Source organism: Vespula pensylvanica, chromosome 12 (genome assembly GCF_014466175.1).
Source record: "Vespula pensylvanica isolate Volc-1 chromosome 12, ASM1446617v1, whole genome shotgun sequence".
In the NCBI taxonomy this organism is placed as follows: Eukaryota; Metazoa; Arthropoda; class Insecta; order Hymenoptera; family Vespidae; genus Vespula; species Vespula pensylvanica.
This window is the reverse complement of record NC_057696.1, coordinates 3,126,231-3,152,007: the sequence shown is the minus strand read 5'-3', so window position 1 is coordinate 3,152,007 and position 25,777 is coordinate 3,126,231. Positions and strand designations below refer to the sequence as shown.

Here is a 25,777-nt window from a genome sequence, read left to right as displayed (position 1 = left end):
TTTTTTTATTACGTAAGAAATATAAAATACCAAGTTTCGTTATAGATAATGAATTACATTGTTGTTAAAAGAAAAAATAAAATCTAAAAGAAGAATTGGTTCGTTTGAATTAAAGTTTCATTTCTTTGCATAATAGACGGTATCGAGACTTCCAAAGTATTGGATATGTATAAAAAGGAGAGTAAAGAAAAGTTTCTTCTTTTTCTTCTTTTGCGGTAAACTCATTATATCGTCGAAGAATATTGAGATCGTTGTACAGTTCTTATAACAACGAAGAGAACAATAATTTATCGCTAGAGAGAATCGTCTGGCTTATTTCTCGTTAGTTTTATTTATTTTTATCGCTTCATACGTATCAAAATGAAAATTAAAAGGATTATTGTAATATATCTTTTTCATAAACATTTCGATTTAATACCTTCGTATTTATAAAGTACGAAATGGAGAGACCAAAAGTTCCAAAATGAGTTTCTTTTAAATCAATTCTGTTATTATTGTTTTCCTTTTTTTTTTCCCCGCAGAATTATTAGGCTAATTCTTTTCTTTTTTTTTTTCAGATTGTTATATGACAACGAGAATTGTTTTATAATCATTATTTTATAATTAGAGAACTTTTAGTCGCCACTCGACGTATAAAATCCATGTGCGATAAATTAAAAGAGAGAGAGAGAGAGAGAGAGAGAGAGAGAGAGAGAGAGAGAGAGAGAGAGAGAAAGAAAAAGAAAAAGAAAAAAACGACTAGGAATTTTTTTTCTTTATCTCTTTCGTATCTTCTCTCCTCTTCGAAACAGTTTCGATTATACATCGATATCATTTTATCATTTTCGCCTATCTCGTAATAGCGTGTAATTTCTATGCGATAATAAATCAACGATAAATATTTCAATATATCGATATTATCAATGACGCAAATTAATAAATTTAATCTATTTTTCTTATAGAAAATAATTATTCGTTTATATAAATAATACATACATACATCAAAGAGATAACACGTCTTAGCTCCTTTTAATATCGATCGTAACATTTTCTATAACTCGTCATAAATATAATCCATAGTTATCGTCGTTAGTTGTAAAAAAGAAACGTAGCAGACGTCATGTCGTTCTATTTTCATTAATTATGAAATATATATATACACATATATATAGTCTATATAGTCTAGCCATATTATTTAATGATAAAAGCGATTATCTATTTCAATAATTCGAAAGAACACGTCCGGTGACGTCTTAAAACAGCCCGTGAAATTGAACGTCAGGATGAAATAGCTGTTGCTTGGCCATAACCGTCGCCGATAACTATCTCTTTTAGAAATGTGCCTTGTAAAACTTGAACACCGACGGAACCCTCCTCGTAATTCGTTGTGAGTGACGGAGCTTAGGGCTCTCAAAGAAAAAAGAGAAGAAGAGAAAGACAGAGATGGGGGTAGATTTAGGAAAGAGGGATGGGTGAGAATATTAATGAAAGATCTTTTCTTCGTTGGTCGTTCCGAACTAAACGTTCTCATTAATCTAATAGAATAGCAGGGATAAAACACGATCTTAAGATGACGCCTTGCAATATTCTCATCTTTTGTAATAACTGAATAACGATTATTATCCGAATCGTTTATCGATCCTAAATATAATCGAGTGAAAATATTTTAATATCGATTTGCTAAGGTCGGTTGGATAGAATTGCAAATATAATATAAAAATTCAAATAGAAGTTACGGGATCGCCTGTTTCTGATCGATTAAAAAAAAAAAAAAAAAAAAAAGAAAGAAAGAAAGAAAGAAAAAAAGAAAAGAGAGACAGAAAGAAAAAAGAACAATCGAATGAAAATATTTTAATATCGAAGCTTAGTTGGATAGAATTGCAAATATAATAATATAAAAGTTGAAATGAAAGATACGAGATCGTCTTCTTCTATTTAATCAAAACGGACAATAGAGTGAAAAGATTTTTAATATCAATTTGCAATCTGGCAATAAAAAATAAAAAAAAGAAAAAAAAGAAAAGAGAGAGAAAGAAAAATAAATAAATTGTAATGGAGGATATTTGTTCGGGGGGAAAAAAGAAATTGTTTTTATCGTCAAACTTTTTGCAAATATTTCATCTTGCTAAATAACAGAACGTGCTGTTCACGAAGTGTTAAAGATTGAAACGTTCTAAGGAGAAAGCATGTCCCTTTTTGTAAGTTTGTAACACGTTACGTCATATCGTAATTTAATCTGATATTACTAGTAAAATAGAAAAGTCAAAGAAGCATGCTATAGAACTACATATATAGGTGAAGCACGGGACATGACAGTCCCATAGGGCTTTTCACAGCCACACCCGATAACCCAAATACTAAAAGGTACGAACCTACTAAACGGAAAATAACACGATGTTAACGCGAACACCTTTTAATGTAATATGTAGATTTTGTCTAATACGTTTGCGAAGTTAATTACATATTTCTTTTTGTTTCTTCTTTTCTTTGTCTTCTTTTTTATCTAAAACGACGACGTTATTATTTGTTATTTTTCTCTTTTCTTTTCTTTCTCTTTTTTTCTTTTTTTTTTTTTGTTGCTTTATACGTATAAATCGACAATACTGCCAATTGTTACATTCATGTTCTATGTAATCGCAAGTTGCGAATTTATGTCGATCGTTAGCAGAATTTTAGAAGTTTTACTTGTTAATTAAGGTTGGAGTTTTATTTATTATAATCGAGATTAAACTTGGAAAATATATTAATAAACGCATTGTAAAATAATAGAATGGAGATACCAAAGGAATAGAATGGATAACCAAGAAAATGAAACGGACTTGCCATGAATGGAAGTAAAGCACGTTACGTCGAATATATTTTTTGTAAATAATACTACTGATTTATTCATTAAACTATTATTGTCATTATTATTATTATTATTATTATTATTATTATTATTATTATTATTATTATTATTATTATTATTGTTATTAGCTAGAAGAAAATTCAAATTTGTAATGCAGCGGAATCGTGAAAAATATCATTTCAATTTAAATATAATATAAACTTACAAGATGAAGATAAAAACTGCGTGAAATGTATTATATGGGAAACCGTGGAACGTCGAAGGTAGTATAAATATGCGATACACTTGGGTCCATGAGACAGGCAACTAACTCATTTAAAAGTCTAAATTCGTTGGTCGACAACAGACGACAATGGTGTGTGGTGTAACATCCCTCGGATGAAAATGTATATTTACAGCTGTATTTTTCAAACGTAAGAGATAAATGTTCATGCAAATAATCGTGAACCTTCCAAGAGAAGCAAACAGTATACATCTTGATTATTATTTACTTTTATATTCGACCATGTCTATCGCTCTCTCTCTCTCTCTCTCTGTCTGTCTCTCTCTCTCTCTCTCTCTCTCTCTCTCTCTCTCTATTTTTCTCGGGTTCATTTTCTTCCTTTTTTCTTTTTCTTTTTAAGGAATAGAATCAATTACGCTAACAATAATTCGTTTAACTTTGTTATCAAATTCGTCATTAAATTACCATTAGATTTGTTATTAGATTCTAAAAGTCATAACTCACTGTCATCTGCATATACCCACATTAACATGATTCCATTTACTTCAAGTGGAAACAATTTCTTTCTGCGAATTCATGCAAGCCACGTATACTATATGTAGTTAAATACATAGATATCTTTTGACGTGGCTTGCATTTGAAAACATACGAAAATATCGCTTGTTGCTTTTGCCATCGCGACCGCTTTAATTCTTCATTTCAAATTCGACCTACGTCACGTTCTAATGCTACTTCAATTTTCCTTTTTTCTTGTTGTTTCTTTTTTTTTTTTTATTTCACTTTTTCTTTTTTCTTCCGTTTCAGAGATTTATCGTCTCACTGAAATATCTAATTTCGAGAGAAAATGGACTTTCTTTTTATTCGTATTACGTTTCGAACGTTTTGAAATATTTATTATTCATACGAAATAGTTTTATGGCAATTCTTTCTCTCTCTCTCTCTTTTTTTTTTTTTTTTTTTTTTTATCGAAGTTTAATACATCCAATAAAAATTTAATTACTCCATAAATCGTGTTTAATATTTTACGATTGACTTATTCGAAAGATCATTCATGTTATTTCTTTTTACACCGATAAGCTTTTAAAAAGCTGTTTTAAATAAGATATATAATTAAATTTGTATCAAAGAAAAGAATCTCCAAGGAAATTTCAACGTGAAAATTTATTTGAATATTTCTACAAATAATTCAAATTCTATCTTTAATAAAGTAATACCAAGAGATAATATCTCATAAATTCATTTAAACGAACAGCCAGTTTTGAATTTGCTTATCATGAAAATGTATAATATTTGAACTTTGACTAACGTAGTATAATGCAAATAAAAAGATAAATTGTTCGATTAATCAGATAAAACGCAATTCATTCCTTTCTGTTTGTGTGATTAAAGTTTTCATAAAAGAACCCTCGTAACTCACTGTCTGAAATTGTGTAGAAAACAGAAGAGAGAGATGATATGAAGGAACAAAAGAAGAAAAGAACACTGGCAACTGAGATTATTTATTTATTTTTAATATCCAGAACTCTCTTGGAAATATAAGAGAGAAAAAGAGTTTTAGTGTGTTCTCAGTCCGATAAATGATTGAGTTATACCACTGGTTCACATAACTTCAGAAAGAAAACGGAGAGAAAAATAATACGTACTTACATACATGCTTTTTTTATTCGTTAAATCTTTTACAACCTTTAAAACGAACTTTTAAATCAAAAAGACATATGGTATAACTCTTTTCAAATTAAAAGTAACTATAATTATCAATTAATTAATTTAATAACAAGTTTCATACAATAACAAAAAAAAAACAAATAATGTTATGTTCACTTTTTAATAAGTTATTCCTTTTAATTTAATTTTAAACTTTTAATTCCAAATTTAATACTTCAATAAAGCTGATTACAAACAGACACACACACACACACACACATATATATATATATATAATATAATTATATTTAGTACATCAACCTACGATACTAAAGTACGTTTAATAATCGCAAAATTAGTCTTTCATCATAGACGATGTAATTTCCAAGTACATAAACGTATACGCAACAAATATGGTGTCCTCCAACATTATCGCATGGAACATATACTCTGTAAACATTAAACTAGCCATTTGCGTATGTCATCGAACCGCGACATGTGTTACCCAGCCCAGACTCACATAATCGATTTATGCAATCTATTTGTAAGGATATCTTAAAAAAAAAGGGAAAGAAAAAAAAATTTTTTTTTCTCATTGCAACCAACCTTTGGAATAATTATTATCGATGAATGACGACACGCTTAGAAATCGTAGGTGTGTGTAAAGACAATATATGAATGCATATGTGTGTGTGTGTGTGTGTGTGTGTGTGTGTGTGTGTGTGTGTGTATGTATATATGTATATATATGTATACAGTGATACATATGAACATCATACATAAACGCAATTACTATACACAAAGACTCGTTTGAAAAACGAGAAACATGCATTTACGTATCTAGTTCGCTTCGCGTGAAACGTTTCCCTTTCAGGTTTTATTAACGACCCTCATTAAGAGCTCGTACTTTGTCGTTTCGCGAACGCCTACTTCGTTGTCGCTAGCGGACACACGCGGTTGCCTTTTAATTAATAAAGGTGAATTATGCGATAGCTCGATCAGATGTTAAACGACGAAAGATAGAAAAAGAGAGAAGTATACCGAGGGACTTGACTACTATGTTTTTCGCAGAATTATTACGATATCTACGTTTTTAATCGTTAGATATTAATTATTAGAAGTATAATCGTTGAGAGAATGATTAGAAAGGAAGAAAAAAAGAAAGAAGAAAGAAGGGTCGCTCATTTCAATTTCAAAGTTGATGCAATTATTAGGAAATAGAGATAAATTTTGATGAGAGAAAACAAATTCAGGATGAATCATTTCTCTTAATTTATCGCGACGCGCGATAAATTTCTAATCGTCTTTAATTGTTAGAAAAAAAGAAAAGAAAAAAGAGAAGGTCACTTACGTATAATTATCGTCTCATTGTTCGCAAATATTAGCAATGTTTTTCGTGCTGCTTAAAGTTAGAACGTAGATAGAATATTTCGATAAACTCGATAGAGAGATAAAAGAGCATGTTTTTTTCTTAAAATAGAACGATATTAAAATTTGATAGATCTCCTGTTAATCTCTTTTTTTCTCCGAGAGCATTTATAAAAGGGAAAAAAGAAAAGGAAATAGAAAAAATATTGAAGTAGTCCACCGCTGATGGAAATGAAGAGTAAAATCCGTGTATGCTTCGAAAAGTGCATCGCTTGAAAAACAGAGGAAGAGAGAGATAGACAGATAAATAGATAAAGAGAGAAAGAGAGAAAGAAAGAGAGGGAAAGAGAGTCGAAGTCTAACCAAGTGGAATCTGTGAACATTTATTTCTATTCACGCTTCCAACAGTCTGCCAATGAAAAACGATTCACTACCGGGCTTGTAAATATTTCGTCGATGAAAAGGAAGCACGTTTTAATACAGTGTACGTTCGAGAGAGGTGGATAGAGTGAGATAAAACGAGAAAAAGTAAAGTAGAAAGCAGCAGCAGCAGTAACTTGGTCGTGTAACAGTCTCGTTTCTAACGTCGAATAAACTCGTTAACAGACATCTTTCATACTCGTACTCAACGTTCGAACAAGAAGAGAACGTTTCGTCAATAGCGTTTATCCATCAAAAGGTGTAAAACAGCTTGGAAATTTTCATCGACGATTCTGTCTCTCTCTCTTCCCCTTACCCCCTCCTCTCTCTTTCTCTCTCTCTCTCTCTCTCTCTCTCTCTCTCTCTCTCTCACTCTCTCTTTCTCTGATCCTTCAATTTTTTCAATTTCTCAAGAAGAGATGAAAAGGAAGAAAAAATAAATAAAAATAAAAAATTAAGGTAATAAAATAAAAATCAATAGAAAAAATATTACTTCTTTTCACTCGTAATATCGAAGAAAAAAAAGAGAGAAAGAGAAACACAAGCACGAAATCAAGATGAGAAAGTAAGAAGAAACGAGCAAACGAAATTGCCGAGAAAAAAAGAGGGAGAGAGAGAGAGAGAGAGACAAAGAATGTTCTTAAAAACTAGGCCATGTTGTTTACTTTGGCTTTGATTAAAGTATATCGTCCACCTTAATGCCGATAAAACTACCACAAGACTTGCCGCCTGATTTGCGAGCCTTTTGTAAACACTCGTTCGCGTTTCTACGTGAAGAATGAAACGTGACTCAATTAACCGTCCTGTTCCACTTAATTGAGAACACCGATTATTCTATCCCCCTTTTTTCTTTTTTTCTAAGGAAAACTAAAGAAAAGAAAAGAGAAATGATGGTATCCATTCGAACATTGCTACCTCCTGGATTTCTTTCACTTCATTAACCAACTTAATTACTGAATTATTTTCTCTCTCTCTCTCTCTCTCTCTCTCTCTCTCTCTTTCTTTCTCTCTTCTCTTTCCTTCTTTTATCGAAAAAAAGAAGTGCTCATTATATAAAATCAGAGATTTAATATCAATATTCCAATGGGTAACCGAAAACTGATATTTTTCCAATAACAACAATTCTTTTCTGATCATATTTATATGCGGCATAATCAACCAAATATACATCGGTATTCGTTGGTTTGGCAAAAATCTGTATATAAAATAGATTATTAGACTTTCTTAAACATTTCGAGTCGATATTACTTATAGACGATTATTACCCTATTTTAAGAAGTGAAACTCCTTGTATGTCTCTAAGTATAGTAAGTTTATTAAGGTTTAGAATAGTTTATAACTCGATTAGATCTCTTCCAGAGAGAAAGAAAGGGAGAGAGCGAGAACAATAGTAGTTAATATACTCGTCACAAAAGAAGAACTACAAGCTTGCAGTTAAGTCGTCTATTCTCCCATAAGAGTAGAAATTAAGCCGCTGGATTCTCTATGTAATCTAAATAGTTAAATCTAATGAACAGGGTGAGGCTTTAAGCTCTGCTTTTAATGACGAACGATATACTACCTAACTAGACGATGTAATCATCTTTATGGATGTAGTAAGATTTCAAGGAGATTTTTCGTTGTTTAAAGAGTTTAGGGTTGGACCTTACATTCATTCCTGCTACCAACAAATCTCGATATTTCATTGTCATCTGTAAGCATTACAGTCACGGTAACAAAAATTATATACCTACTGTTGCGGTAATATCTAATTGAAATTACTTTCTTTCTTTTCTTTTCTTTCTTTTTTATTTGCAAACGTTGATCAAATCGTTTTTAATTGTTGAAAAAAGAAGTGTTGGAAAATGTTTTTATCCGAAATTGTTTCATTTTATTATTATTATTATTATTATTATTATTATTATTATTATTATTATTATTATTATTATTATTATTATTATCATTATTATCATCATCATCCTCATCATCATCATTATTATCATTATTATTAAATATGGGTATCCAAAATCGATTATCGAATAAAAAGGAAAATACGAATTTAATGAAAAATTAACATAAAAGAGAGATTAATACAAAGAAAATTTCAAATCGAATATTTCTAATAATAACTCTAGTGAAATTATTTGTCGTAACAGTTTTTAGGAGCGAAAATCATTCTGTACATTATCCCAATTCGTATAATTGTCATGACAACAATGTTACCTTAACTTTTATAATAGCATTTTATTAACCTCCTTTCTACAAATTGCTCCTTATCAATAAATAATTGACTCTGAAACAGGCAAAGTTGAAAACGTCGACCTAGATAAGAAAAAGAGATCAAGTATACGAATATAAATTTCGTTCAAGACAGAATTATTGGAATGACCGATATATGTATATAAAAATCTCAAAACTTTATTCATATTTTCCTTTACTTTTTTATATGTACATACATACATACATACATACATACATACATACATACATACATACATACATACATACATACATACATACATACATACATACATTCATACATACATACATGTATGCATGCATATATATATATATACATACATATATTATTTGAAGAATAATTAGGTTAACATGTTAAAGGGTAATCTTAACGAGGTCATAAGTTCATCTTTTTTTTTTTCCTTTTTTTTTCCAGGATATATGTGTCTTACGATATTTCCTCAACCCGTCAAAGAGGAGTTAACCTAAATATAGTGAAACTATTTCGGAGTTCGGCATCGGCCTCTCTTTCTCTCTTCTATGAAAGAGCGAACGATGATCGAAGGAGAAAAAAGAATGATGGAGGGAGAGGGAGAAGCTCGAAAGAAATATAGGGTAGTCCACGTAGAGTTTAATCAACTATCTTTTTCTCTTTTTTTATTTTTTTTTTTTCTCAACCACAATTTATTTCAATCTTTTTCCTTCTCATTAAATACATTTAATTTCATATAATACAATTCTTTTTTCCCCTCTCTTCTTTTTAACTTTTTTTTTTCTTTTTCTTTTTTTTTTTTGTATTTAAATTAAACACAAAATAAACAGAAAATAATATGGAATAATAGAGAAAATAAATATTATTAAATCGCTCGATTCATAACTCGCGTATATATACCATCGGAGTAACATTTCGAAAATATGTTTCAGAGAGATAAAAAAAGTACGTGACACTTTTCATATGGAACACCCTGTATATAATGCTGATGAAGTGGTATAATGGTAGGGGTAGGGGAGGGGATGTTCGAAGCATTTCGTTATTTACTGTCGCCACATGCAGGCAGGTGTCACGAACGTGATCTATGTTCTCGCACAAGTAAATGTTCTCTAGGAAAAAGCGAGAGTGTGAGAGAAAGAGAGAGAAATAGAAAGAGAAACAAAGAGAGAGAGAGAGAGAGAGAGAGAGAGAGAGAGAGAGAGAGAGAAAGAGAGAGAGAGAAAAAAGGAGGTGAAGTGTGTATGTTTCTATGTGCATGTGTGTATTTATGTGTTGTAGGACACAATGGGTAGGCCGACTTTTCACTGGGAAATATTTACACACGTGCGCAGGACTCTAGTGTACCTGAGACACTCGTTCCGTACCACCCCCTCCTCCTCTCCCACCTCCTCCTCTTTCCACTCTACTCCACCAGCACCCTTTTTGTTTCGAAAGTCACGATCGACCGTAAATCCTTCCCTCTGTCGTTTTATTTTCGATTCGAACGACCGACAAAGATCTTCTCGTTATCGGTAAATAATCGTCCTCTTCCGGAAACATTTTTTTTTTATTCGTCTAACAGATATTTCGCTCACTCTCTCTCTCTCTCTCTCTCTCTCTCTCTCTCTCTCTCTCTCTCTCTCTCTCTCTCTCTTCTTTTTTTTATACAATATCGCGACATAATAAACTAGATAAATCAATTGATTGATTAATGTTTTTGTTATGATCGAGAAGATAAATTATTGATTGGATTGTTAGCCTTGAAAAAAAAAAAAAGGAATGATACGCGAACGCATAATTCATTAATTAATTAATTTCATTCAAAAGATAAATATAAATATCTGTGATTATAGAAAACGCAAAAAATATGACAGCATTCGGTATCAATATTTATTCGAATAAAAATGCAAACTCTTAATTGCATTTCGCTAAAAATGTAAATAAAATTGCATATAATTTAGAAAACACACAGAATCGTGATGTTAAAGTTTGTTGTTGAATATTTAATTAAATAAATTACTCTTGAATGTCTTTTATGATGTAAAAAAAAAAAAAGAAAGAAAGAAAGAAAACTTGTTTTATACAACTTTGAATGAGATGGCATACATACATACATACATACATACATACATATATACATACATACATACATACATATATACATATATACATATATACATAGAAATACATATCTCAACAATGAATATTATTTGAAACATAGAACGATCTAATCTAATAGAAGTCTCATTTCTTCTCTACCATCGTAACGACGAATCAATTTACATCGGTAGTGCGATCCACGGGGGTTTCATACAAAGGGATATAAAAGAAAGGAATGAGAGACGTTAGTATAGATAGAGACATTAGGGTTAGAACGGTAGAACAAGAAAGGAGAATAATAGACAAGGAAGAAGAAGAAGAAGGAAGAGACGGCCTTTGAGAAAAATATCGGTGAAAGGGTTGCAGACGAGTCGGTTGTAGGGCTACCCATATCGTGTTCGTATTGGTCTCTGTTTTCGGGAATAGTAACTCGATGTTAGGAGACGTAAATAGAGGGTTTCCAGGTATAGTAAAAGAACGATCATGGAAGTCTTGAAAAGAGAGAGAAGATCGAACAGATTCTGTCACCTTTTCTTTCTCTCTTTTTTTTCTCCCCCCCCCCCTCCCTCTCTCTCTTTCTCAAGTATTATCCATCATGAAAGCATTAGGTGAGAATAAGAAAAACTGAGAGGAAGTATTATATCTTGAGTACTTATACATAGACATAGATGTACGTCTACTTTTCTCTTCGTTTTAATCAATCCCCACTTCTATTACCATCACCATCACCACCATTACTTCCCCTTTCTCATAATGAACTTCCCTAATAGACGGTACGCGAACTTGCTGAAACTGCTTTAACTCGCTTCGTTGCTTCTCGTCGAGTCAGTCGTTCGACCGAGTTTAAAACTTCATGTTCTTCATGAATAAGAATACGTCGAATCTTTTTTTCTTCCCTTTCATTTTCTTTATCTTTCATTTTTTCTCTTTCTTTTTCCCCATTTCTTTTCCATTTTTTTTCCTTGTTTTTTCCTTCTTCCCCCTGTTTTGTCCTATCCCGTACGAGATAATTGGATAACGAGCTGTTGCTCCTTAATGATCTTTAACGTCTTAAAAATTACTCTTTCACTAAACGACCGTGAAGTTGGTGAGTTTAGTTTACCTAATTGTAAATTCATTTATTCGCAAATGGGATCATAAAAGGATATTCTTTTAATTCCATAGTGTTTAATACGGAATCTCTTTCTTTGTGATGTTCAAAGTTATCGTTAGATATTATAGCGCGAATTTCGGAAATAAACGATCCTGGTTGGATCTTGGCATTTTAATGTTAATTCTGTAAGAACATTTAGTCGACATATTTCTCATAAAATTCATAAAAATTTACAATCATATTGATAAATCATTCATTCTTATTGAAGAAATAGTCGCGTGTGCAAATTAATTATACAAAAGGGATAGAAAGAATAGAGAGCCGATTGTCTAATCCATGATAAAATTATGACATAGTTATCTCTGATTGAAGAAAAAAAAAAAGAAAAAAAGAAAAAAGAAAGGAAGAAAAAGAAAAAGAAAACAAAAAAAAAACTAGGAATTCCCTTTGGTAAAGATTTACGAGGCAATTCCGCGTCTAGTCTCCTTCTAACGCATCCGACGCTCGAAGATGGATGATTCTCACTATTTCGTGAGGCCGTGAGCGGGCTATAAATTCCATTGGAAGGTATAGAACATAGAGATGAAACGTCGCGTGCTTTCTTGAAGATCGATAAGCGTGACCACTTTACGAAGAGAGAGAGAGAGAGAGGGAGGGAAAGAGAATGAGAAAAAGAAAGGAACTATCAAAATCGATCATGAAATAGTATTTTATCAATATAAATGACTACAAATCCTCGTTAAATTATAAAAAATATAAAAGAGGGCTGCTTCTAAAGGCTCTTTCTCTGTCTCTGTCTCTGTCTATGTCTCTGTCTCTGTTTCTGTCTCTGTCTTTGTCTCTGTCTCTGTCTTTGTTTCTGTCTCTGTCTCTCTGTTCTTACGCTTGTCTCACGTAAATGCACCCTCGTCTCGCGTGTTACAGTGAATTTCCTAAGCCGACCGACGAAGTCGACAATTTCTCTCTCTCTCTCTCTCTCTCTCTCTCTCTCTCCCTCTCTCCCTCTCTCCCTCTCTCATTCTCTCTACCTTCACTTGGGGTCACGTAAGTGTCGAAAACCGCGAACAGTCATAACGATCTGTTCTACCTGCTTTTTGAACGTCGACGTTGGTAGAGGCCATTAGCTAAATAATCGTGATCGAGAAAGGAACTCTCTCCTTCTTCCTCTTTCTCTTTCTCTTTATACCAAAATGTCTCACGTGTTATAATGACTAGACGATATGCAAAAAGTGCCGATTAGATCTTTTAAACGAAACTTCTTTCAAGGTACTTCCGAAAAATGTTTTGAATATATATTTTTAGATGTATCGTTTGCTTCGAAAGAGAATCATTTCGAGTTGGGGAAGAGTTATTTTTATATAAGTAATGTAAAAAAAAAATAAAATAAAAAGAAGAAAGATACGAACAAGTAGAGGACGAAAGTATTCGATTATTTTTAGCTTTATCTGATTATTTGAAAGAAGAGAATAAGGGAGATAAGAAAAGAGTAATTTATTTATTTATATATATATATATATAGATACATATATATTTATATATATGTATGTATATAAAAGAAATGCAAGAAAGATATTTTATGTTTTTACAATATTAATTCTAATCTTGTTTAGGGAGCTATAAAAGTGTTGAGGAAATTATGAAATCGGTTAATAAACTTCGGTTTACTACAATCGTAAGCATCCCAACGAGAAATACACAATTTATAGAGGTTGCATAGGGTTTTGTGGGATTAACGTTCAACGAAACGCCGATAAAGTGGGATCAGTGAAAGCTGTTACCGAAGATGCGTGGACACAAATATCTTCAAACGCTTCCTCTCTCTTCTTCTCTCATTCTTTCTCTTTCTCCATTAGAAATCATGCCCTTTATTTCCGTTACGTTGAGAAATTATGTTCTCCTTCCCTATTTTTACTCGCTCTCGCCTGTGACATTTTATATGTATTTACGATTGAAACATTATTTTTATTTCATTCACAGAACCGTCTCGATTTCTTTTTTCTTTCTTTCTAATTTCACTATAATTGTGCTATTCTTAATACAGAGTATAGTTTAATTGCGGTAGCAGAGAAATAAAAAATACGAGGTGTTGTTTCGAAGAAAGAAAAAAACGAAGGAGAGATATAATAAGAGCGTGATCTTGAATATGCAAATGATTCGTACGTTTAACACGCGAAGAATTCAACGTACGATATATACATACATATATATATATATATATATATATATATACATATATATACATATATACTCTCTATACTACTGTACTAAACCGTATAGTCGATTATGGTTACGGACTCTCTGGACACTCGCTACGTATCGTTCGTTCGTATTAACATACATAGCTTTACATGCATTACCTGCGTGCAAATCTTTACTTCTTATATCCACCATATATATCTATCTATGTATATATGTATGCATATATGTATGTGTTTCTGTACGATGTAAATATATGTTTGTATCTATAAAAGAAATAGATAGTATAGGAGTGTGTATGTGTGGCGTGTCGATGGTCGACTAGTGGTACATGGCCCACCCACCACCATCACCCTCTTTTCCCGAGTTTAACTCGACTTTCGCGTGACCCACCCCTTTTCTACCGCCTTTTTAAAGCCACCCTTATACTCACTCAGGAAGCATACTGAAACGATGTGCGGCTATCGTACCTTCGCCAATTTTTATCGTATCACTCGCGAGTCGCATATTATTTATTATTCTCTCGAATATGTCTTCCGTTTTTTTTTTTTTTTTTTTTTTTTATAGTTAAGAAAAGATGAACACGTCGTTTTACAACATGTCGTTTCATCGATTTTTCGATTCGATCAAGATTATTAAATGTAAAAGATATTATTTTATTTCGTTTCTTTTCTTTTTTTTTTTCTTTTTGATTAAGAAGCATCGTTTTTATCGTTTTTATCGATTGAGATTTACAAATATTTTTTATTATTCTGTAATTAATTTTATATTAGAATGTGACGGACCGATATGTCGTGACACGTCGTTAGATAGATATATTATTATTCGTTCTTTTCACGGCAATTTTATAGTAAAAGAATACGTAAATAGATAAATGACTACATTAAATGCAATTTTATAGTAACAGAATATGTAAATAGATAAATAACTACGTTAAAAAAAAAATCTTCTTTTACGTAACGCGCATAATTTTTTTTCTTTGATCCGGTAAAAAAGAAAAAGTAGATAAAAAAAACATAATTATGCATAGATCGATGCATACAAACGTTGTACTTTTTTTCCGTTTTAAAGAATAATTATGGAATATTACGAAATAAATATCGAAGATAATATGTTTTATCTACGTAGAATCGTGTTAAGATGGCTACGGAGAGGGTTAGAAAGGCTCGTAGCGGAGGATCGTAAAAACGCTCGTAATCGTTCCGTCTACTGGCACGCACGCGATCCTGGGATTAAAATTAACTGCTCCGTGTATATTGATTAAACGTTCACCTTGACATAAGAAGACCCCGTGTTGGTGGTGCTATTAGTGGTTCCTCGTACGAATCAAATATCTAGAGTATAAATATCAAGAATAATATGGCTATTAAGACCAGAAAATGTTAGAAATTCTCTTCTAAGATTTATATTCCCCTCGTTCAGAGACACCATCTTGAAAGATGAAGGGTGAAAAGGTGTCAGAAATAAAGACTCGAAGACCCAAAGAACTTTTATTCGAAAGATTCACGTAATTCAGTTAGCAGTTAGTTTGCTAAATTTTTTTTCACCCAAATTGCAAACCTAATTAATCATTCTTGATGCAATCAGATTTATTTAGGAGTGAAATCTTTGGAAAGGAAATTTTTTCTAAAAAATACTGTTTTCTTTTTTTTTTTTTTACGTCGATTAAATTTACGAGAAGAATCAGGAAGGGATTAAAGTTAATTAGCTTAAAATCGATTTCGTTTAACAAGTGCAGTATTTTTTGTGATAAGAACTCTTCGTAAGATATAATTTTTTGCTTTCTATGTTGTATTTTTATTTCCTGATTGAATGAAATTTAATTAAGAGTTAAATTTTGGTAAAGATAATATCGGATCTTTCGCGTGATTAAACAGAATTGATAATTAATTTACACATTTACAATTTATTTACATTGAAAGCAGGCAATATTTTTAAATATAAAAAATATCGTAAGGTATAAATTAAAGTATTTAATCCTCGATTTCCGTGCTCCAAATTTTTCTTCGATTCATTATTATTCATTATAATTCAGGTATTAATTTCTTTTCTTGTTTTTTTCTTCGTTTCTTTATTCTTTTTTCATTAACACTTTTTTTTTCATTTCATTCGAAACCATTTCGAAAGCATGTTCGATTCTTGGAATGTTTTTATTCGTGTTCGTCGACTGAAAAGCTTTCTCATATCTCTTCGTCCTCACGAACGATGGGGCAGAAAGAGAGAGAGAACCACTCTTTCGGAATATTTCGAAACATATTTTATTCAACGTTTCGGTACCGTAGTATTCGTCGCCATCGCAGAAACGCACAAAAGATGCATCCATGAAAAAGAAAGAGAAAGAAACGGTAAAAAAAAAGAGAGAAAAAAGGAAAGAAAAAGGAGAAGAAGAAAAGAAGAAAAGGGGTGGAATATCGTACACTTTGAAAAGTATCGAATCAGATCTTTTTAGCTGCGATTGTGTAGAAAGAATGCAGAAAGCTTTTCTCATCCAACTGCTATTCTACTTTCGTAATTCTCTCTCTTTCTCTCTCTCTCTCTCTCTCTCTCTCTCTCTCTCTCTCTCTCTCTCTCTCCCTTTCTCTCTCTCACACACACACACATACTCTTTCTTTTCCCTTATCCCTCAAAGGTGGGATAAGAGAAACCGACGATTACGCGAGCTTCTTTTATCTGCAAAAAATAAAAGTCGATTCCCCTCACTATATTTTTATCTTCCTTTCTCTTAAGAGACACCACGTAACTACAACAAGAACCATTCTCGTTTCAGTGATCCCTTAAGATTCAGTTTTTTAACCAACTATATTCATCCACAGCTTGTATGTTCTACTTCCCGGAAGATTAAGGAAACTTTTCTACCCTAACACTTCCTAAACTCGCTACCTCATCACACTCCATACTACTCTTTACTGGACTTATAAAATTTCTCTCTAAGTCTCTCACAATAGCTTAGGAAATTTTATTAAAACGACGATTTGAACGAACGCATCGATCGGTTTTTTTTATGTTTCTTACGTGAAATTGTATAAATATGGAAAAATCATTTTGTTTTGTTTCTTTTTTTTTTTTTTCTTTTTGAGAGTAACTACTTCTCAAATGTATTATCATCAATAGAAAATTTTTGACTGAAATTATGATCGTAGTCGATCGAAAAATGAGTACGAGGAACGATCGAATTTTTAATTTTGGAAAATTATATAGAGAAGTTATTTTACCAAGATCTTTTTTTTTTTTTGTTTTGTTTCTATCGAGAACTTTTAATTGCATTTGTTAATAGTATAAGAAAGTAATATATTAGAATGATACATGTATATTTTTTACTCGCGATATACCTTAATATCGTTAGTTTAATAAATCTTACAAATATGTTTATTTATCATTAAGAGTTAATTAGAAAAAGAGGGAGATTGTTCATCCGACAAAGAAATTATTAAATGTTAAGAATTCAATGTAAAGAAAAAAATGGGTTGGGCCTTAGGTACATAGTCGTGAGTGAAATTTATCGAACTAACACGTTATCTAACCTTTCTATTACTTTTTATCGGAAATTCAGACCGCGTATGTAACACCCACGCCGAAGAGACAACTCATTTTGTTCGTTTTATGAAGAACTCACGGATATCCTCGGAATATTGTTCTACCATCGTTGCGGACATAACGTTCTAGAAATACCTTTGAAATTTCGTACGAATCTTTTGATTCGCGTGCAATCAATTATCTTTGATTGATGTTACTTATCATTGAAATCAAAGCTAGTGTGTGATCGATCATTCGTGGAAAATTCGTTTCTAGGTCGAACTTTTTTGTCCATTGTTCTTTAAATAAACGTTAAAAGAGAAGTAAATGTAAAGGAAATAATTTATGAATGACCGAGGTTAAAATGATTTTTGTTGTTATTATGCAAACTAATATAAAATAAATACGTATATTATGTATATAATAATGAAGAATTATACAAAAATAATATTATATATATGCATATATTACATTAATAATATTATATTATTCACTGTAAATTATTCATCGAAATCATTATCTCCTCGTGTAATAATTCTCTCGAATTTCTGTTTCAGCATTATATTTTCCACAATCAAATTTAATACTGAGATTACCCTACTTGGCAAATAAGGATGCAAATTTCAATTCGAACATAAAATTATTGACACTTCAGACACTTCGAAACGATTCGACGGTACCGAAAGAGGTGAAATATCACATTTCTAGTACATATGACAAAATTGTCACCTTCGACGAAAAAACCAATACAATTTGGTTACGAACTCTACCGAAGAATAGTAAGTTTATAGGGGATTCGTTTTCCCCCCTTTTTATTTCTTTTAAATCCGTTTCTTCTGATTCTTTTATTGGCCAGATCGCAATAAATTTTTCTAACATTTTTTTTCGTTCCCTTTTCACTTACAAAGACGTATCCGGTACTATTATCGTTCAGGCGAAGGAAAATGGTGGCGACGAAGCTTTTTTGGAAATAAAAATACAACCATTGCCAACCAGGCAGAATAAAATAAATTGTGCTGATTACGTACAGGTATATAATTACTTAAGAATTTCTTTCATAAATTGTTTCTAACGATACCAATCTATTATATTGTTATTAATCGATTAGAAATAATTTATTCATTTTTTCATATATTTTATAGGACATGTGTTTTTGGAATTCCTCGCGATATAGAATTTATGAAAATCAACCTGCGACTATGCTCGGTCCATTTGCACCAGAAGTTTATAACGATATTTGTTCAGATTTTCGTGTTACCAAATACGAGTTATTGAATGGTAATTAACTTTAAAAACATAGTATAGATCGTAGAATAGATATGTCAATAAAAAAAGAAGGAGAAACAGAAAGAAAAAAAAAAAAAAGAAGAAGAGAAAAAAAAAAGTAATTGAATTTTGTACAATGTACAAAAAAAAATAGAAGAGTGGCAGGAATTGTGCAATGTATTTTTCACAATCGATACGCGCACGTTGCAGCATATTTTCGAATGGAATATGCAATTTGTTTTTCCTGGGTGTGTTTTTTTTTTTGTTATGGGATCACTCGTCGGAATAAATCGAAAAGTATTCCACGAAGCAATCCATTCGAAAACATCCAATCGTTATGTTCGAATTTAATTATTTAAAAAAAAAAAAAAAAAAAAAACAAAAATTGTTTTCACCAGTTTTCATTATCATTACTAGGAACAAATTATTTCCATACGATAAATAATATACTTTATGCGAATTCGTCGTTGGATCGCGATGTCCTTGGCCCAACGGGCGGTCCAGGACCACAAGTCAATATTGAAATACTTTGCATCGTTTATGAGGAAACTACTGGGAAGCAACATGCTTTGATACATATTTTGGGAGTCGATATATTGGATCAGGATGATAATCCTCCTATAGCACAAATGGATACCGTCGTCGAGATTACTCTACGAGACTTTACCGTGGTAAGTCTGTATTAATACTGTCATATTTATTTCTTAGAATTCCTAAATCTCTATGTTTACCTGTTATCATTATTTCATCAAGGTCTAGATTCTCCATAAATGTATTTTTCCTCTTAAAAGAGGTAGATTATCTTTTTACAGGAGACCCAAGCAGCTAATCTCTTTTAGTTTTATTTACAAATTTATATCATATGTCTTTTACTTTTTCCATAATTATTTCACACAACTTGAAAAGTATATTATGTGATATCGTAGAATGTAATTTCTTTTTCTTTTTGGAATCGTAACGATCCCTTGGAATTGTAACGCCAATTGGAATCATAACGTAGGATTGTCATGAAATTTGTATGAAAACTTGAAGAGTATAAATTGAAAAAAAAATCATGATAGAAAATGGAAATCCAAGTTTCTTCGTGAAACGGGACTTAATCATGACTATACATTGTCCGTATAATTATGGTATTGTTTTGGGCAGCATTGGTATGGTACGGACGAGTATGGTGTTGAAAATGATACAAAAGAGAGAGAGAGAGAGAGAGAGAGAAAGTACGAGAGAGCAAAGGTGTAAAAACGAGTGAAAGAGAAAGAGAGAAAAAGCTTGAGGGCTGATCCTGATTAAACTGCTGGCTCTTTTTTACGCTCACTTTCCTCCCCTATTTTTTCTCTTCCACTCTTATCCTCCGTTTCTCTTACTTTACATTGAAGGATGAAAGGGATTCGTTTCAAGGCGAGAACGTCCGTCCAAAAAAAAAGTAGAAAGAAAATGGAAATAAAAATGAAGAAAGAAACCATAAAAAAGAATGTCATACAGTTCGAATATAAAGAATCAAAAAAGTACCTTTCTTTCTCTCCCCCCCCCCCTTTTTTTTCTTTTTCTCTATACTCGACAAAAAAGTAAAAAGAAAGAAACGAGAAGAAGAAAGCAAAAAGAAGAAGAGAAAGAAGAAGTAGAAAGAAAAACCGCAGAAGAAGAAGAAGAAGAAGAAGAAGAAGAAGAAAGAAAAACACAGAAGAAGAAAGAAAATCTCTGATCTTTTTATATGTTGTATATTCAACAGGGCGACAGGCTGGATGAGAATAATCTTATGGTGAAGGACGCTGATGATATAAATAGTAATCGATATATCGTTCGTATTCTCGGGGATATTCATAATGCTCTGAACATCACATACGATACGATACCGATCGAACACCCTAAACATCCGCAGAATCCTGCGTCAACCGCTATATTCACTAGTAAGTCGTTCGTATGAAATCTATTAAAGGGCTGTGAACTCTCCGTTTAGAGTAGATATTTTTTTAATTATTTCAAAATAAATAATAAATTGTTCGAACGTAATATTTATTACAACTGTATTACGATATTTCATTGTACAAAATAAGATCTAATTTCTTCTTCTGATTTTTTCTTTCTCTATCTGTTTTATGAGTAGGATGAAACACTTGTCGAAATATTATATATATATATATATATATATATATATATATATATATATATATATACATATATATATATATATATTACGTTTCAAATATTATTTCCAAATAAATAATAAATTATTTAAATGAAAGAAATAGTATTTATTAGCGAAATTAATATCGCGCTATATGAAACGGCATCGAATTAATTTTCTCCCCTTATATAAGTAAATAAGTAAATAAATAAATAAATATTAGTACGGTGACAAATTACTCGCCAATAGTTTACGACGTATTCATTTATGTCTAGGGACTTGATTTTCTTTCCTTCTTTTCATCTTCTTCTTTTTCTTTTTTTCCAGGAATTTACGCGAAAACTACGCTTCTACCAAAATCACCTTATCGGGTTATCCTTCAGGTTAAGGACGAATCTCTTTTACCAGGATATGGAGAAAATTCGGTGAGTTGTGTTTACTTTTCCGTGACAAAGCTCACTTTAATAAAAGTAGGTAAGGAAAAGGATGAGGGATGTAAAAGGGAGGGAAAGGAGGATAAGAATGAGGGTTGAAATTTCGATACTCGTCCAAGCGAAAACGACGTTGAACGAAATCCACGTGGTACTGCATCAGACAAGAAGAAAAAGAAATAGTAAAAGAAGAAGAAGTTCGATGGTTTACAAAGAACATCGTTCGATATAGCCAATTCCCAATTACTGGGGATAAAAGGGAAGTAGTCCTATCGTCAGAGCCAATTACTGGCAACAATTCCAAAGGAATTCTTTTCAAATTCTGTTCGTTTGTAACATCTCGTTAAGGAACACAGTTATCCTTTCGGTTGATAAATTAATCGTCTCCATTTTCGATTTATTAATCGTCGAGAAAATATTCATTTTTATACTTTAACACGTAACAGAGTGAAACATCATCCTTGACGTCAAATACCATCTGATATTCGTGATATTTTATTTCTCTTTGGAATATTGTTTTTTCTGATTTTTATATTTCGATATTTAAATTCCATGACGGATTCGATAATTTATCACTTAGTGATTTAGAATAATCGATATGTCTATTTTTATAATTTTTCATTTGGTATAAAATAAAATGTCGATCGAGTAGTCGCAGTTTTTGTTAAAATTTTATTAATTGATTGAAATAATAATAATAGCAAAAAAAAAAAATAATTATACCGAGCCTTCGTCAATATCGTCTGTCTACAATAAATAAATCATAATAAATCAATTGAAAGTTAAACTCGATTCAAAAGTAATTGATACGTATGCGTATCGTTTCGTTAACGATGTTCAATCAACGACAACAAATAATAATAATAATAATAGTAACAATAGCCAGGAAGAAAATTTCATTTTTAACGATAACGGGATGCAATTAGTGGCACTTTGTGTATCGTACAGAATAATCGTAAATTCACGGTATAATCGTGGCTCATTAAACGGTCAGACAGCAAAACTACGTCGATATATTTCTTTAGGGTGCGGCATTGATTTTCCAAAGACTCGACTAATCGCGAATTAATAGCAACATCAGTGTGTGGGTTGATTACGATTTTCTAAACCTATTCGCTTAAGTACTTCCATTGAAGCGGCGTCAGACTGTCTCTTTTTAAATCGTTTTTTTTTCCTCTTGAAAGAATGAAATTCATAATTGAGAATCATCCCATATTACTCGATTTTTTCTCTCAAAAATAACAATCTCTTATATATACGTAAATACGATATAACGTTTTGATAATGATATTTAACTTTCAATAAATAAAAGAATGACATTTAATTAAATAAAGAAATTTTTAATAAGAATTTTTTAACGATGAATAATTTTTTACGATAACATCCAATTGGAATTTTATCGACATTATCAGAATCGAAATTTTCTTTCGCATTAAAATTTGATAATGAATATTCAGAATACACTGGTTCTCCTAATCCACCAAAATTACGTCTACACCGTTTATGTCGACGAAATACCTATTCAGATCCAACTTTATCATTTAGTATGGTTTAGCGTTATTAGTCACTGCCATACACAATAATACGGATTACATGTATATATACATATGTGTACACGTATATATGTATATATGTGTGTTATGTGGAAACTCGTAGAACAGATATCATTAATTCCTTGAAGCTCGTGGAGAGTAGACATAACGATTAATATTAATAGCTCGACGATAGTAAATCAAGTGATACATATATACATGGACAACAACATAATAAATTGATTGTACTATGTACGATATTATATATCGTTGAATTTAAATAATCAAAAGGCACGAAAGAATCGGAGATAAAAATTCTTGTAAAAAATCACGAAAAGATGGAACAGTTAAAAGTAAAATATTAATATATTATTTTGAAATAGTCAAATTATATGGAAACACACGGTATATTCATATGAAGGACTAAAAATCGATACTAACAAATCACGAGATACAAAGACCTAGCGTATTTTATCCGCTGCATATAACAATATATTTTAGAAGCCCAACCAGCTTTTCGATAATAAATTTATATGTTACGTCTATGATGTCTATCGATTCTCTTTATCTTCCTATTATTATATTTTACAGCATGATTAAATGCTCTGTTTGAACTATAATACATGTTCGATCTAATTTCAAATTAAATGAATTCGTTTAATTAATCAATATATAGGGGTTGTTTATTCTTTTTCTTAATCAAGAACGATTAAACTATAATCACAATTATATGAGATATGGTGACAAAATAATATTTACTTTATGTCACCCATGTGTATCGTCGAAATGGGCGAAATTGAATTTAAACGAGAAAATAAATCTTCTACGATAGAAATCAGCTCATTGTAATCAGAACGTATCTTCTCTTCTCTTCTCTTCTCTTCTTTCCCTCCCTCCCTCCCTCCTTCCCTCCCTCCCTCCCTCTCTCTCTCTCTCTATCTATCTATCTCTTTCTCACACACAAACACACACACATATACACACACATGCACACGTATACTTTTTCTCTCTTCTTCCTTTACTTTTTTCTTTTCATTCTATTCTTTCTCTCCCTTTTCGTTTCCATAGTTACCGTCCAGCAATCCAGAGAGAATATTCTCACAGGTTTATATCTTTTCAATAATTTGCTAATTTATTTCATCCGTTTTTTCTCTTTTCTGTTTTATATCTTTTTTCTCTCTTTTTCTTCCCTTTTGAAGTAATTTTAAAGGGAAAAGTTACGCTGCAGAAATTCACAGAAAAATTTCTCTACTAATTCCACGTAGCGTTGTATAAAATCGCTCGTTTTTATTATTCGTAAATTAATGATTAATCCTAAACTACGAATCCTATAAATCCAATAAAAATAAAAGAAAAGAAGATACGTTGTACATAGAATGTATTAGCAATTTAATAAAAAAAAACGATTGAATTTTTAATATTTTTCTATTAAAGATATTTGACTTTTTTCTTGTTTATCTATTCTTTATTTCTTTCTTTTTTCGTTCCTTAGGTAAATACCACGTTATCTTTCGTCGGGCCACAGCATCGAACAACCACACCGACGGCTGCATCGATCCCTTTAAAACATCCGATCGTCTATCCTGAAAACGTCAGAATTGCTCGTGTGTCGTCTCGATATTTTCGTGTAACACAGCCGACGAGTAAAGTTAATCCAAGAGTATCTTTTAGTATATACGGATCGAAGGCTTTCAATGTGACCGAAAAGGGTGGAATTGTACACGTGATCAATTCTACTATACTTAAAATCGCACCGCCCATCATACCGTGAGTTTAATATTTTACTTTTCTTAATTAAAAAAAACAAATGTGTGTGTCTGTGTGTAAAAAAAAATATATATATATGTGTGTTAGAAAGAGATAAGTAGTTTTACTTGTCTGCAAGTTTAATGAAATAATAAATTTAATGTTCAAAGTATAAAGAAAAAACAACTTTCTAAAGTAAACTTTTTATAGGCACAATTTTGCAAATCAAAATCTATTAAATATTAAGGTAAAAAATTTCAGAAAAAAAATGTTATTATCATAATTTAAAACAGAAAATATCGTTTAAAAAATTGTATCTTTGCATATACATATGGATGTATATATATATATTACCTTGCACATTACAAATTATATCAAACGTTGATATTGACGAACAATACAAAATGAAAACTTGAAATTGAAATAAAAGAATCATTCGATGTCGATTTACTTGTTTGTATATTTGTTTGTTTGTTTGTTTGTTTGTTTGTGTAGTTTGAGATTAGAATGGCGAGTGGGAGATCAACCTATTTCATCCACAACAATAAAAGTTGATATGAGCGACGTACCTCCCTCGAAGATAAACATTTGCAATCAAATCGAAGAAATAGTTCATTCCTGTGCCAATGCTGAATCTCGTCGTGATTGTGAATCGAGCTGCGGAGTTGGTGGTGGTAGTCTCAAGTATGTTATTTTCAATCCTCGTATTAACCTTTCAACCTAGATTTCGATCTTGTATCGATAAAAATAAAATAGATGTTTCCTTGAGCTTCATAAATTACTATAAAAATTTATTCATAAATTATTATGAATTTATTCGGTTTCTTATTGTTTATATGTTACGCTTTTTTCATCTCTTTTTATTTATTATTTATTTCTACTTGCACGTATATAAAAATTTAATATATCAATAAATTTAAATAAATATATATATATATATGTTTTAATTACAATTATAATAAAAACAATTACATATTGTAATGTAACGTAAATAAAGAAGAAAATTCAAGAACGAATAGTATGTGTATGCAAAATTGTAGATCTATGAAGATTACTTGCTGTTGCGTATCGAAAGTTAACGTGAGCATGAACATGGACAAGAGCA

At 31.3% G+C, this 25,777-nt stretch overlaps 1 protein-coding gene across 2 annotated transcripts in view; it reads left to right on the top strand.

Annotated features, from left to right (window-relative positions):
- The window catches only part of LOC122633526 (proto-oncogene tyrosine-protein kinase receptor Ret), a 47,850-nt gene that overhangs the window by 10,655 nt on the left and 11,418 nt on the right, over positions 1–25,777 (top strand). For both annotated transcript variants that reach the window (XM_043821492.1, XM_043821491.1), the window contains exons 3-10: positions 18,130–18,351; positions 18,481–18,602; positions 18,715–18,850; positions 19,256–19,509; positions 20,568–20,745; positions 21,291–21,388; positions 24,419–24,693; positions 25,168–25,356. In XM_043821492.1, the coding sequence (XP_043677427.1) occupies positions 18,130–18,351; positions 18,481–18,602; positions 18,715–18,850; positions 19,256–19,509; positions 20,568–20,745; positions 21,291–21,388; positions 24,419–24,693; positions 25,168–25,356 (1,474 nt within the window). The remainder of the gene's footprint in view (positions 1–18,129; positions 18,352–18,480; positions 18,603–18,714; positions 18,851–19,255; positions 19,510–20,567; positions 20,746–21,290; positions 21,389–24,418; positions 24,694–25,167; positions 25,357–25,777) is intronic.